This window comes from Euprymna scolopes, chromosome 10, assembly GCF_053919585.1.
Source record: "Euprymna scolopes isolate OS-2025 chromosome 10, ASM5391958v1, whole genome shotgun sequence".
Taxonomy (NCBI): domain Eukaryota; kingdom Metazoa; phylum Mollusca; class Cephalopoda; order Sepiida; family Sepiolidae; genus Euprymna; species Euprymna scolopes.
This window is the reverse complement of record NC_136491.1, coordinates 112,231,179-112,246,151: the sequence shown is the minus strand read 5'-3', so window position 1 is coordinate 112,246,151 and position 14,973 is coordinate 112,231,179. Positions and strand designations below refer to the sequence as shown.

General features: G+C 34.9%; 1 protein-coding gene across 6 annotated transcripts in view; it reads left to right on the top strand.

The window, feature by feature from the left end:
• The window catches only part of LOC145286217 (kynurenine aminotransferase-like), a 96,964-nt gene that overhangs the window by 51,332 nt on the left and 30,659 nt on the right, over nucleotides 1–14,973 (top strand). For all 6 annotated transcript variants that reach the window (XM_080135020.1, XM_080135021.1, XM_080135023.1 and 3 more), the window contains exons 2-4: nucleotides 6,858–6,930; nucleotides 9,321–9,372; nucleotides 11,503–11,601. In XM_080135020.1, coding sequence (XP_079991146.1) covers nucleotides 6,858–6,930; nucleotides 9,321–9,372; nucleotides 11,503–11,601 — 224 coding nt within the window. The remainder of the gene's footprint in view (nucleotides 1–6,857; nucleotides 6,931–9,320; nucleotides 9,373–11,502; nucleotides 11,602–14,973) is intronic.

Sequence of the window (14,973 nt, the reverse complement as noted above, 5' to 3'; positions counted from 1 at the left end):
GCATAGACTATGCATAGACATGACTGGAAAAGAGAAAGGCACAGAGGTATAGTTCAACTGTCAGTTGTCTATATATATATATAAAAGCGAAAATGTATGTATGTACGCTTTTCCTCGATGTCCACAAAAGGCTTCTTTCAGAGAAGCGCTCGCTCGCTTCACAACTTAAAACTTTTTATATCATCTATAAATTATAATATCTCACACTTAACCACGGAGCTCGCCTGTCTATTTAATTTTATTGACTTTCAAACGTTAATTATTCGACATTTCCCGCATCGGCACGCGTTACATTCAGTTTTCGGTATAAACAGAAAGCAAAACTCGACTCTAATCACTGGCCGAAAGCCAGTGGTCTCTAGAGAGCTAAGTAACGTTTGGTCAATGTCGACTTCGTCATATCAGACGGTAGCTTTCATTTCGAGACGAGACGAGACGCTCCCCCTAATAAACAGGGAGCGGGTTTTTAAAAACAAACAAACCGATTTATTGACCTCATTAAAAACTGTCCCGCACAAAATGCTAACTAATGAATACCTATCACCGTCATGTCAATCAAAAACTCGCACCTGCTTTTTTTTTTCACACTTTACTATTTTCCAACTGTACATCAAGGCTTCGTTTTTTTTTTCACGGGCACCTGTTTTTTTTTTTTCACATTTCGGGGTTTTTTTTCACACACACCTACAAACACCCGGGCAACGCCGGGTACCCCTCGCTAGTCTCTAATAAAAGACGAACTGCACAAGCCTTAGTTCATAGTGGAAAAGGAACTTTTAAAAATGTTTCTCCTGACTTTGGAAGGAATCTATTCAGTTACCATCACTGTCTTGAGTAATCAATATGGTTTCCGTTCTGCTAGATCTACAGCAGATGTCCTTACAGTTATATCGCATAGGATTAGCAAATCTCTCGACGGTGGCAATCTTTCTAGGGCAATTGCTCTTGACATATCTAAAGCCTTTGATAGGGTATGGCATAAAGGTTTACTTCATAAGATCGCTAGCTATGGTATAGCTGGAAAAGTCTTCTCAATTATTAAATCATTTCTTTCTGATAGATTCATAAGAGTAGTAGTTGAGGGGCAAAAATCAGAAGCTCACAATATTAATGCCGGTGTCCCTCAGGGATCCATCCTGGGCCCAACTCTTTTCCTGATCTACATTAATGATCTTCCAAATCATATCCTTACATCATTTGTAGACATTTATGCTGACGACACTACCATTTATGGTACCACATCTAAGACAGTAAACGAGCAAGTTCTCTCCAATTCTCTCTCCTCTGATCTTGAGCACGTAGTACAATGGGGAAAGGAGTGGCTGGTTACTTTTAATGCATCTAAAACCAAGCTTCTCTCTTTACATCATCAACATTCTAATCCACATTTGTCATCAATTGAAATGAATGGCTCTCGTCTTCAGGAGGCCTCAAGTTTTGACAAGCTTCTGGGCTTGACCATTACTCCTGATCTTAAATGGAACACGTACATCAAATCTGTTGCCAAGGCCGCTGGAAAAATGGTGGGATCTTTCTATCGATCCAGTAGATATCTCACTGCTGATGCTATTCTCTATCTATATAAGAGCCAGGTACGTCCAAGGATGGAATACTGTTGCCACATCTGGGCAGGAGCTGCTAGAAAGAACTTGTCCTGCCTTGATAGAGTTCAAAATAGACTTCGTGGCCTCGTAGGAGATGTCCTTTTCTCCTCCTTGCAACCTCTATCTCACAGAAGAGATGTTGCGAGTTTGTCTCTGATGTATCGTTATTTTCATGGAAGGTGTTCAACTGAGCTTCAATCTATGGTCCCCCCTCGCCGAACTTTCACAAGGAACACTCGTCTAGCTGTAAACACTATCAATAATTTCCCCCACTCTTTATCTGTGCCTAAACCTAAACGTAGATTCCATGAACAAGGCTTCTTTCTTAGAACTGCACGCCTGTGGAATTGTCTTCCGTTTTCCTGCTTTCCGGCTGACTACAATATGGTTTTGTTCAAGTCTAAAGTAAATAAGTTCTTGATGAGCCGTTCCATATAAGTTATTAAATTTACCAAATTTTCATTACTAATGATTACTATATTGACCAACTTCTACTGTACACTCTTTAACCCTTATCCTTGAGTGGCCTCTGGGCCTTGATAATGTGGTGATGCCTTTGTAAAAAAAAAAAAAAAAAAAAAAAAATCAGTTTCTTTGTAGCTCTGTGATATCAGCATTTGGTTCTGAAGTGTCAGCATTTGGCTGTCCAGCACATACTTCTGGCTTCCTTGTACCGGTATTCCGAGTCTTTCTTCCTATCCTCCTTTTATTTACTGCTTCCTTTCCTTCATGTTTTTGAAGTCACTGCAGACATTCAACTGAGGTCAGGCTAAACATATTGCTTTTTGATGGCCATTTGTCTGTTGGCATCATTTTTTCATTCAGGCATAGCCAGCATGGGTGTCAACTTTCTCATGAAAACATCCTTTATAGTCTTATTCATAAGACTTGGTGTCATTGTAGATGAAGAGGCAAGGGTGGATCATCTGTTGATGTGGAAGGCAAAATATAAAATAAGGACAAAAATAATGTCGTTTTTTGACATATATATGTATATATATGTCAAAAAACGACATTATTTTTGTACCAAACTAATATATATTTTAGTCTCTCTGCTGGCTATGCCTGAATGAAAAAATGATGCCTCTCCTGCTATTTCCTACTTGTGAATTTGTCCTTATTTTATAGAAGGAAAGTCTGTTTCATGTTAAATGCCTATTAGGTTGTATGCTAGAATCCTTTTGGAAAATTCCATATCCCAGGGGTATGGAATTTCCCAAAGCACATGGTCATCTGATGACGCATAAATTCAGCATCAGGGTACTCATAGACTCTTTAGCTTTCTTTCAAGTATAAGGATGACTGAAAAGTGCAATTGTTATGCTTGCCTTAGGATGGTTCTGGATCAATTGATGTCTGCTGTAGACAGCAGATGCAGCTCTAGTACTTTGAGAGGAAATCACCAACAAACCCATCTCTAAAGTACTGAATTACTTTCTTTTAACTGAACAGCATTTCAGCTTAGAGGGTATGGAATTGCCCCAGATTACCTTTCCAGTTTCAATTCTTTTAAAATTTTATTGTAAAACCCTTGCATATGTTCTGCATGTAACTTTTGCAAATATAAAAAATACACGGGGGGGGGGGCTATATTACACTAAATCTTTCTTAATATCTTTCTCAAATGTTTTCCTTGTTACTATTACTAGTAGAATTAATGTATTTATTTTTTAAAAGTTATATTAGTCTCTAAAAAGCAATTCTTCATTTAACCTCGTTTTGAAAAAATAAAAAGGCTGTATATCATCACTTTAATGCTTAATAAAGAAAACAAAAGAAAACAAAACAAACTGTTAGTCAAGTTTTACTTGGAGAAATTTAAATGTTGATAAAACTATAACGAGATCAAGTTAAAAAGGAAACTATGCTAATTTCACGCCTCTTTGTATTCCTTTATCAGTTGTGTTAGAGTTGCATATAATCTAATAATTGGAATGATTTATTTAGTTTGTAATATTGTATCAGTTGCTGTTAAGGAATGCATAAATGTGAGTCATCATAAAAAAAAAATTTGGAAAATTCTAAAGCTTATGATTTCTTGTCAGTCACATGCAAAACTTACTGATCCGTGGTGTTAACTTGAACAGCTTAAAATTGACCTTACTTTATTGGATATTTTTCTAATCAAATAGTAATATCATCTGGTACCCACAATTTCAGTATAAAATTTGTTAGAAGTGTAGCGACCGCTACATGCAGCAACGGAAAAAATCTTTGTTAGGGCTATTTTTATAGCAATCATCGTTTCAATGCCCACGGATATCAGAATGCGCAGGATTACGTCGTAATTTGCCCAGCCACACACATGCAATAAAGGAACTACATGGCGCTCCACGCACAGAGATACAACAAACAGACTGGAGTGTTCTAGAACCCCTCTATATAAGGATTCACCTGTAAAAATCAAATCAGGGTTCTTCAGATGTCTAATAAACTCTGTCAAAAAGGACATTAAAATCTCTCATCTGGACTTTACGTGCACTACAGACAAAAGCAACCAGTTTTTTTCTCTTCAAAACCCATTATGGAAAATCACCACAGTGAACAGAAATTATTTCTTTTTTTCAAAAATGTTATTTCAAACTACTGTTTTCTTATGTGATGAACACACACACACACGCATGATGCTTATATGGTTTAATGACTTTCTTTTCCCCTCAGAAAATAACAACAGAGGGACTAATCCCTCTATTCATAAAAATCAGTAATCGTAAACTTCATGCCCTTTTCACAAGACACTCATTCAGCTAAGCCTACCTAATGAACACACGTTGCAAAAACACTGACATTGAAACGATTTGAATTAATGTTTCTTAAACACATAAATAAATGTTATTTCATTTTAATACAGCGATCTTGAGTTTTTTGTCAAGTGTCGTTTTTCTGAAGTTATTCACATCTTTTATTTTATATGTATGGTTTGGTGGAAGTCTTTTGCAAATCAGAGATTATGTTAAATTTGTCTTTAATGGTCCCGTGGATACTCTACTACTTTCAACTTCTAGATTTCTGTGCCTGCAACCTCGGTCTGATAGATCCCGATTATGAATTGGTAAACACCAACTTACACCCTTACAAACTAGTGACTCTAGCACAGTCCTATAAAAGTATTACAATTGGAAATTGAACTTTACAGACCATTCTGAAATAATAATGTTATTATTTAGTAACCCATTCTTCCATTTTAAATGTGTACACTCACTATTGAGATGTGTTGAATTGTTCCTTTTTTTTTATTAATAAACATATTTGTCTTTTAATGCATTTATTAGAGATATTTTTTTTTCTGCTTTAGTTTTTCAAGAATAAATCTCATCTTCAGAGAGTGAGGTGGTGCGGTTTAAATTTTGCATTGTCCGTAAACAGTAAAAGTTAAAAAAAAAAAAAAAAAAAAATACCCCCTTTTATTTATCTTTTAAATACATATGTATAACCATATTTTGGTACTTCGACAGTTTACGGACTGTGCTATTTTTGGATAGGATTTTTTGTGCAGACTCGCCATTGATTGAGCAGAAATCCTGTAAACCAGGGGGAGATAAGTTAGTCTGTTATTTAACCAAGAAATAATGAATAGTTGTCATATCACTGCTGTAAAATCTAGGTTAGATTCTGTCCTATTTTTTTTTTTTTTTTACTAATATAGAAAGAAAAAGCAGAGTCATTTCTTGAAGAATTTATTATCTAATGAAGAGATGTTTGTGTTTACGTGTCCACACGTGGGTTTGGTAGAGAAGAAGCAGTGAATGCTGATAGAATATGAGATAAAAAAAAAGTTGTATCTGAATAGAAAAAATAAGAGATAAGCGGAACCGTTTTTTAAAGTGTAAGTCTACTGTGTGCTAATTGGTAATGATTGAAATTGAGCATAATGACTGAAAGTCAACTCCAAAGAATTTGCGTGGATAATAGTGATGAAGAGGTGCTTGAAGGAAGTTAACAGTCCTATTAACTCGTGATGGTTCTGAAATGGTGCAATATTAATAAACACGGGTTGTTGAGGCAGTTTCAACATGGAAGGATTAATTGATCCATTCATCTTCACGGCAGTTGAAGGTTTTGTCATTACAATTTTGTTTAAATATGAGTAAAAAAAAAAAAAAAAAAATTAATTACTAAAGGAAAGAATGTTAAAATAAAACAGTAAGTGATGTACCATTATAAAATCATTAAAATAATAATTTTTTTTTAAATTCATTGCTTTTATGATGATGATGATATACATAGACGATAAACATTATACATGAAAGGGGTGCAAAACGGGCAGGTATAGTTACTAAAACGAAGACTGTTAATTGTCCCAACACAAACGAAATGTATGTGTTTCCAGGGTAAATGAATAGAGGTAGGCAATGGATAATATATAATAAATATAAATTTATTGATGAGACTTGAGAACCTGATGCTGTGACCAGAAGAGAGATCTGACAGGAACAGTGTCAGTTGTGTAGGTCATGTAAAGACTGTCGGACCATATCCGAAACCTTAGATATCCGAGTCAGATAGAAAATGATATCTAGTTTATAAATTCGCATGTAGGTAGAATTTAGATTTTTTTTTTTTTTCTAGAAATAGTGCATTCTCTTGTTGGCTAATAATTGGTTCAAAGGAGATAAGTTAGATATGGTTCAATCACTCCTGATAATTATGCCATTATGATTTTTTTTTTTTTTTTTGCTATGATCATTTTTTTATTATGTATATTTTTTTTTTTTTTTTTAGACAGATGTAAGTTTGACTGATGAAATTTATTTTGATTCCAACTTTTTACATAACTAAAACCTTATTACGAATTTTTATGCAATTTTTGTTATTGTAGCGAAATTCGAAAATTGAAATATTGAATTTCAAATGAAATCAATGGAATCTACTGAATTGTCATGTCACAGTAATGAACATATTCACGATTTATGGAAAGCAATAAGGTAGAAAATTTATTATGAAAGAAAATAGTTTTCAAACAAATTAGCAATTTTAGCTTACATAATAGGTTTTTCTTCATTTTCCTTGTGTTTACATCACATGTCACACATGATAAAACAAACATGGCCGAAATCATTTTTTCTTTGAATCATGGAAATACATGCTTTATGTTAAGATTACAGAAATATTTAACTAATTGTGACATGACAATTAGGTAGACAACATTGCTTATTGTTGAAATTGACAGAAAACTTTTTTTCGGTTGTTGGATTTCTTTACAATTACAAAGAATCTTTTTAGGTTTCTAAAATGTTTTTGTCTTTATTTCAGCATTACAAATCCGGAGAATGTCGACCAAACATGGATTAGCAAAAAGGTTCCATGGCTCAGAAAAGAATGTTTGGTAAGTGTTTGCTTGACATTTTCCCAAAAAACATTATCACGAAAATCATCATCATAATCATCAGTTTGACATCCATTTTCCATGGTGGCATGTTTTGGCTAATTAAACTTCAAAACTAACCTATCTCTGGAAAGGTCTTTATTTATCCCTATTTCTCTCAAATCCATCCTTATAACTTCCTCCCATGGTTTCCTGGCCTTCCTTTGTGAACTGACACAGCTTCCTCAGTTGTTCAACATCAACTAACACCAGAACCGTTATACATTTTTCAACATGGCCATACCATCAAATTCTCCTGTTCTGCACACATCTCCCTATACTGTATAAATTTAATCTTTCTCTGAAGTTATCTAAGCCCACCTTTAAGATTCGCATTACACACATATAATATCATTATATTTCTTTCCATGCAACATATGTCCTCAATCCCCACTGACCAGGTTTCACTACTATATATCATCACACTGTAAACATGCCTGGTAGACTCTTCTCTTTGTCAGCAGTGATAACACTATACTGGTTAGAAATGACAAATTCCTTGAACATATTCCATCTGCTTGTAACTCTTGCAATCACACTAGCACCTGCTCCTCCCTGTGCTCCAATAGTATCACCAAGGTAACAAAACTTGACAGCTCCAATAGCTTTGCTATCCTGATATACTTTGTCTACATCTGAATTCTCATCCATCTCCATTGTCCCTCAATTCTTGCACATAAATTGGTTAGCCTCTCTCAACCTACCAGTAATTCCACTGCACTTCTTGTGTACCCAATTGTTACAAGTGCCACAGAAGATTAAATTGCACCTGACCTCCCTTTTCACAAACTGAGCAGGAAAACTTTCTTCTTTTTGGAAGCTTCTAATACTACAATCACCAATCATCACTTTAGTTTTGGTAGCATTTACCTTCAGAATAATTTGTTATATATTAGTGATTGATACAAAAAATTCCCAAAATAACTCCTGCCTTGGTCAAAAGTATTAATGCTCTACTGGTTAGAAATGGCAGAACTTCCTTGAATTTAATTTTTAATATTTGTAAAAATGCATTGAGAGGTTATGAAATTCATGTCCACTCATATTTACAAATCTCCCAGAGTCAGTTTTAATACCATGTGATTGACAGCTGATGTGTATCAAGTGAAACTCACTGGGTGGTCCATCCAAAACAATAGATGATGCCTCTATGTATTCTAAGTGAACCAGAGAGTGGTGCATTCTACGTTTATGCTTAGCCTGTTAGTCTCATTATGTTCCTTGATAAACCAAATATTATTTTAACTTTTCAAAATAAAACATTGTTGTTCGGCTGACTGAGGTTGCACAATTGACTCTACGGCTCGTATCAAAATCAAGCAACACAAATTCAAAGATCGCAACCAATCAAGACCAGTGATGTGAACGCACACAATAACAAGTTCATGATTTAGAATTAAAAATACTGGAAAATTTGGCAAAATGTTCTCAATTTCAGCTGCCTCATACTTCTTGCTATCCTTATTTGGTCTTAATATGTATAATTAGGAATTAATGGAGATTAATAACCACAATATAACGTTTATTTTAGAAGTTTTCTCAGAAACTACTGGGCCAATCTGGCTGAAATTTTGTATAGACCTTTGTTATAATAAGGTGTAGTGAACCAAGTATTATGATATCCATTCGATGCACAATGAGGGATTATAGTGATTTATTGTCAATTCAACCAGAAGAGCCAATTCTGGGAATAATTTAGATAATTTCATAATTAGCCACTTTATTAGTTTCTGCTATCCACCTTGAGACTCAAACAGGAAATTGGGATGGATCAAGGAGACAGTAGTGTCCCCCTCCTCATTTTCACTGCTGCTGCCGGAGAAACAACACTGCCCCATTTTTAAGAACTTAGTCGATATTTGTCTATTTCCTTCTTATATTTAGATTAAAATGTATACCTTGTTTCTTTTATTGAAGTTTTTTTCCGTTTTAACAGTTTTCATGATGATTATTAAATAAGATTGATAACATCAGTATGTAGTGTCAATTGCCTTTTCTTTCATGGTTGGCATGACGATGAGATCTGCCAAAAAGGGTTGATATTTCGTAAAACAATACAAAGCTGTCAAATTACTCCAAAATTGAGTATCATATGTAAAAAATATGCATAAAAAGTGTAATATAGTGCTACAGACAGGAGGTAAATGAGGCTAGAGTTCATCATTCAGTCCAAGACAATGCTTGGTCTCCCTGCTAGTTATATAAAAATTGAATCATTTTTCATAGGATGAAAATTTACAAATAGTAAAATGGCATCATTTAGTCTTTTTTTTCTTCTGAAAATGCATAAATTTGTTTTGTTTGAAAATATTTAAAGTGAAACAAACTTATTTACTATTATATTATTTTAGGGTGGAATTCAGCAAGTTGGCCTCGGATTACAAAGCTGTTAATTTAGGTCAAGTGAGTATCCGTATCCATTATTGTTAAAACTCATCTTCTTTGTCAACATTTAGCATGTTTCAAAATCTTTAAGATAATGATTGATAATTGTATTACTTGGACCACTGCTCTCATCATGAATGTTATTCTTACGTTTCAACCCTAAGAGGATCTATATATATATATATATATATATATATATATTTATATTTACTAATTGGATTAGTATTCAAGCAGTAGACATTATAAAATTAAAGTGATATATTATATGTATGTATGTTTGTTTTGAAAAAAATAAATGGAGTCAAGTCGGGGATAACTAATACATAGAAAAGAGTGGGCAAACAAAAGGAGAGTTTATAAAACTTTATGATATTTAAAAGTAAATAAACTATTCAAATAAAAAGATGACATTCAAGGTACTTTTCAGCCGGCTCATTTTCAAGAAATAAATTATCAGCGAATAACATAAAACAAGTCAAATGGGGAAAGAACAAATATATATAAACAACGTGGATGAAAGAAAACACTGTTGCTGATATTACAAGGGGAAACGACACGGGACGTCACATCTGGATATACCTATTTACAATGCCTCCCCACGAGACAGAGTTAGACACAAGGGTCGTTTTTTAACGTGGAGAAAAGATACAAAAATAAAAATTGTCTCAGTCGTGAATGATTTCTCCTCCACTGAAAGAGAACGAGAAATGGAAGTGCCGCATCTGAAGAACAGATACTACACTTTGATCTTGGCCAACTGGATGTAATTGCAGAACAAAAACTTAATATATTGACAAGATGTAGGCATCTTTTTTTTCTTTTCTTTTTTTTTTTTTTTTTAAAGAGCTTTTTAAATAATTTTAATTTGAGAGCTCTTTTTGCCTACATAGCGACGGTTTCCATATTGTCACACACAAGCCCTCCAGCTCTAGAATATTAAGTTGGTGTTAGGAATTTACCTTGTGTATGATACGGAAACGACTATCTGAATACGTCTCACCACAATATTTATTATCTAGTAAATGCTGCCCAATTGCTTACCCATGTATAGATGAGTGCCTGGATGTGCTCTGTAAATGCCTATAAGTATTCCTTAAACACCTGGATGTACTCACCAACATACTTCTTTTGAATCCCTGAAGCTTGCAGAATTGTGATGTGATATACAGTGCCACACTGACTCTGAAGTGCTGATGAGTTCGACCCACATTGTCAACCTCACACTGAGATTTAAATTACTAAACTTTTATCTAATGTGGGAAGAACATCTTTCCTAATGGCGGGGAAAGCAATCCTAGTACCTAATACCACGCAAGGTTGTACCACATAATAGCACCAGGACACAGTGGGCCTGATTCTATCAGAAAATCCTTTACTGATAGAACTAATAAAGGGGAGCTTCAAGTAGACCGGACACTTGGGGGGGGGGGGGCCATAGAAAATGTCACTGTTGAATTTCGCAAGTTTTTTTATGTATATACCTGTAAGAAATTAAAAAGAAAGGAAGACGATTATCGCAGAATAACACTAGGCCAAGCATCCTTTTATCTTTTTTTTTTTCGAAATTACTAAAAGTTGAAATCAAAATTGTCTTTGTTTTTTTTTTTCATAAAGACAACTACAGCTAAAATAGTTGCTGCACAGAGGGCAGGTAGTTCTTTAAATCCATTGCTCTTTCTGCTTCTCATAAAATTGGTTCTCTCTATTGGTCTAACCGCTTTCTCACACTCGAGGCTATTCTCTATCTCGACAAATCTACTATGAGACTATGTGTGGAGTATCGTTGAATCCATGTCTCATTTGAAGGTTCTTCATAAATTGTAGAAACATAATTTGATTGGTCCATCAATTTACTACAGCTTCCTATCCCAGTAGTTTCTTTCCAAGTACTGCATGGTTGTGGAACTCTCTCCCTGCTCACTGTTTTTCTTATACCTTTGTCTTTTCTTATACCTTTGTCTTTTCTTATACCTTTGTCTTTTCAAGACTAAGATCAATAAGCATCTCCTATCTTTGCAATAATCAGTTTTTGTTCTTGTTAGCTCCTTACATCAAGTGGCTTCATGCCTTGTCTCAAGCGATTTTCGTTAAAAAAAAAGTCTTAATTACATTTTTATTCTTAGTAAAGCTATTTAAAATATTTTTCAGGGTTTTCCCGACTATAAACCGCCAAGTTATGTGACCGAAGCGATGAAAGAAGCTGCTAATCCATCTAACCATCTGTTGCATCAGTACGCACGCAGTTTTGTGAGTATTTCAACATGAAAAAACGTTTACTCAACATATTATATGCCAGTTCAATTGTTTTTACACATTTTCCTTCCACAAAATTTGGTTAATAAATTTTTCAGTTAAAACTTTTGTAAAATCAAATTAAAAAAAAAAAATCAGTCATCTGCTTTTTGTTTATCCAAACATGGTGCATAAGATAATTGAGGGTGTTTATTAGTTTTACTATGGTAACAATATTATGTAATTTTGTATTTTCTATAATTCAGAATCATCAATAGCAGTTCGTATAAATTACACAACAAATGAAGAGATATGCAATTATCACGAGTGTAAATTGTAGATTTTTTTAGCAAATACTAATGAAAAAGTAAAAGGTTTAGATATTTGTTAAAAAAAAAAAAAAAGAAAAAAAAAAAAGATTGACACACTACAGGGAGATATTTTCCTTTGGTACCAAAATCAAGAGAGTATGTAATTTCTGAAATAGCCTTTTCCCTTGATTGAGATTGTCGGACTGACTTCCTCATCTTGGTTGTTATTGTCACAATGTTTCGGCCGTTTTGCCCTCCGGCCTTCGTCAGGGGTTTTGTATCGAACTGGGGAACCGTTTGTTAGGAGTCTCGAACTCAACCCTTTATTATTATTACGGGGGTACCGTGTTCGGACTCCAGCTAGGCTTTGGGACATAGTTGCTGATTATGTCCCAAAGCCTAGCTGGAGTCCGAACACGGTACCCCCGTAATAATAATAAAGGGTTGAGTTCGAGACTCCTAACAAACGGTTCCCCAGTTCGATACAAAACCCCTGACGAAGGCCGGAGGGCAAAACGGCTGAAACATTGTGACAATAACAACCAAGATGAGGAAGTCAGTCCGACAATCTCAATCAATGAAAACACCTCATCTCAAAAATACAGACAATTACTAGCCTTTTCCCTGTTGACTTTGCTATGTCGTTAGTCCTGTGCAGTTCTAGGAGGTCCACCCTCTCTGGCTTTTCCTTCTCTCTTCAAGAAGGCGTTAGTATATTTATTGCTAGTTGTCTGGGGCATCTCTATTGAGGAATGCTGACAAAGCTGTCCAGGCATTTTTTTTTTTTTTTTTTCAGTCTAGAGTGCTCCCCCTCAAGGGTGTTGGTTTTTCAATCCCATTTTCCAACCTTAGTGTTACATCTTCTCACCATGGGAGAAAGATAAATATTTAGCCAGGGTTACAGACTCTGACTCTGACTCTGACTTCTAGAATCTTTATGAGCCTGACTCTACAACTTTGATTTCAATGCCTTTGTTGACAATGTAAAGTTGCTTCCAAATATTTTGTTTGGTCAGTTTTGTAAAAAAAATTATGAAAGAAATGAAAATGCTGATGGAATAATGAACTAATGGACAACAGCAATATCGTATGATATTTTTAATTTTATGCTATTTATTACTTTCATTCAAATTCAACCCTGGTGCTACCAGATCAGGCTGTCTATTGGCTTTCTGAGACAAAATGCACCTACATCGATTTTTTGTTTTTGTTTTCTATTCTCTTTTGTAAAACTTAATTATGTTCTACAAAAACAAATACAACAGCCCTCTTCCCCTTCCCCTCTCCTTTCTTTTTCCTTCCCTACTTCCCAACTCTGTCAGTGGGGCATTAGAATACACCGAGTGTTCCCCTGCAGTGAGTAAAAGCCTCTCAATGGGGCCACCTGTTGGCCGTGGGTGGCGACCCGTAATGCCTAGGAAAAGGAATCTGGTGGCTGAGAACTGATATCTAGAGAAATTGAAGGTATCAGTTGCAACACTTCACTTTGACCTTGTACAAGACTAGATGGATGGTTGGAGGGGCCCCGATCCGATCAATTGGCTAGTTACGTCAAGACCTAACACATCTACTTTTCTATCAATTTCTTCCAAACTGTAACAAATACATTTCTACCCTGTACCACTTTAAACTATGTACATATTTTCCCCTCTATTCAATGTGTTAGAAGGCAGTGGCTAGGGTCAAATGTGCCAAATGAATAAAGTCATGACATGGCTGCATAGTGCCGGAAGTTACTACAACTTACTTGGATTGTGTAACCTAAGGAATATAGGTGCTTATGGCTCCCAGTATACGTATACTGTTTTCTGTAGCCCTGGCATGACAATGCGAATGGGTTTCCCCCTTAACATGCCACAATATTGGACTCTGAGGTAGGTGGGGAGCATAAACAATGAATTTTAAAATATACATATATGGCTAATTATAAAAATTCCAAGCGCTTGCACGTTGACGCTGATAGTTCAGATAATGAACTACACCAAACATTCTAAAAATTTATTGTATTGGAATCCACCGAAGAAACCAATATAACAGACTTATCACCGTTTATTATACACAAAATTATATCGGCATATATTACCCCAAAAAATGTAAAAACTTGAAAAAATAAAACCCTACTGGTTGAAGTGGAAAGAGAAAAACATGCCACTTTTCTCCTAGGAATGAAAACTTTTCACAATATAAATATCAAAATGTATCCACACAAGAATCTGAATACATCCAAAGGTGTAGTAAGATCGAAAGACCTCTCAGTGTGCACTACTGAAGAGCTAACAAAAGAACTTAAAAACCAAGGAGTAACAAATGTTAAAAGAATTACAATAAAAAAAGAAAATCAGACTATACATACGAACACTTACATTATGCAGTTCGATAGACCCACTATCTCAAAAGAAATCAAAATTGGGTTCAACGTTGAAATAGTTGAACACTTTATACCAAACCCCCTTTGGTGCTTTAAATGCCAAAAGTTTAGGCACCATGAGGATGCATGTAGTGGACAAGCAGTGTGCAGCAAATGTGGCCAGAGAGATCCAGACCACACCGTCAATGACAGCTGTCTTTTTCAATCTAGAAAAAGCTTAGGATACTACCTGGAAATTCGGAATTATGAAAGATCTATTCGACTTTGGACTTAAAGGTATCTCTTCCTGAATTTATTCAAAATTTTTTAACGAACAGAACCTTCAAGGTACCCATAGGGTCTACTCTAAGTGATAGAAATAAACAGGAAGGTGTGCCACAGGGTAGTATATTATCAACAACCCTATTTAATGTAAAAATCAACAGCAAAGTAAAGGAACTTACTCCTGACATAAATAGAACATTGTACATGGATGATTGCTCTAAAGTTATCGTTCCAAGCACATCCATACTATTGAAAGAAAATTGTAACACAGCATAAACAAAATGAATAAATGGGCAAAAGAAAATGGTTTTAAATTTTCAAAAAATAAAACCAAATGCATTCATTTTTGCAATCAACACAAATTACACAATGATCCCAAATTACAACTCGATGGAGAAGATATCCTCTTTGTTGATGAATAAAAGTTTTTAAGAATGGTTTGGT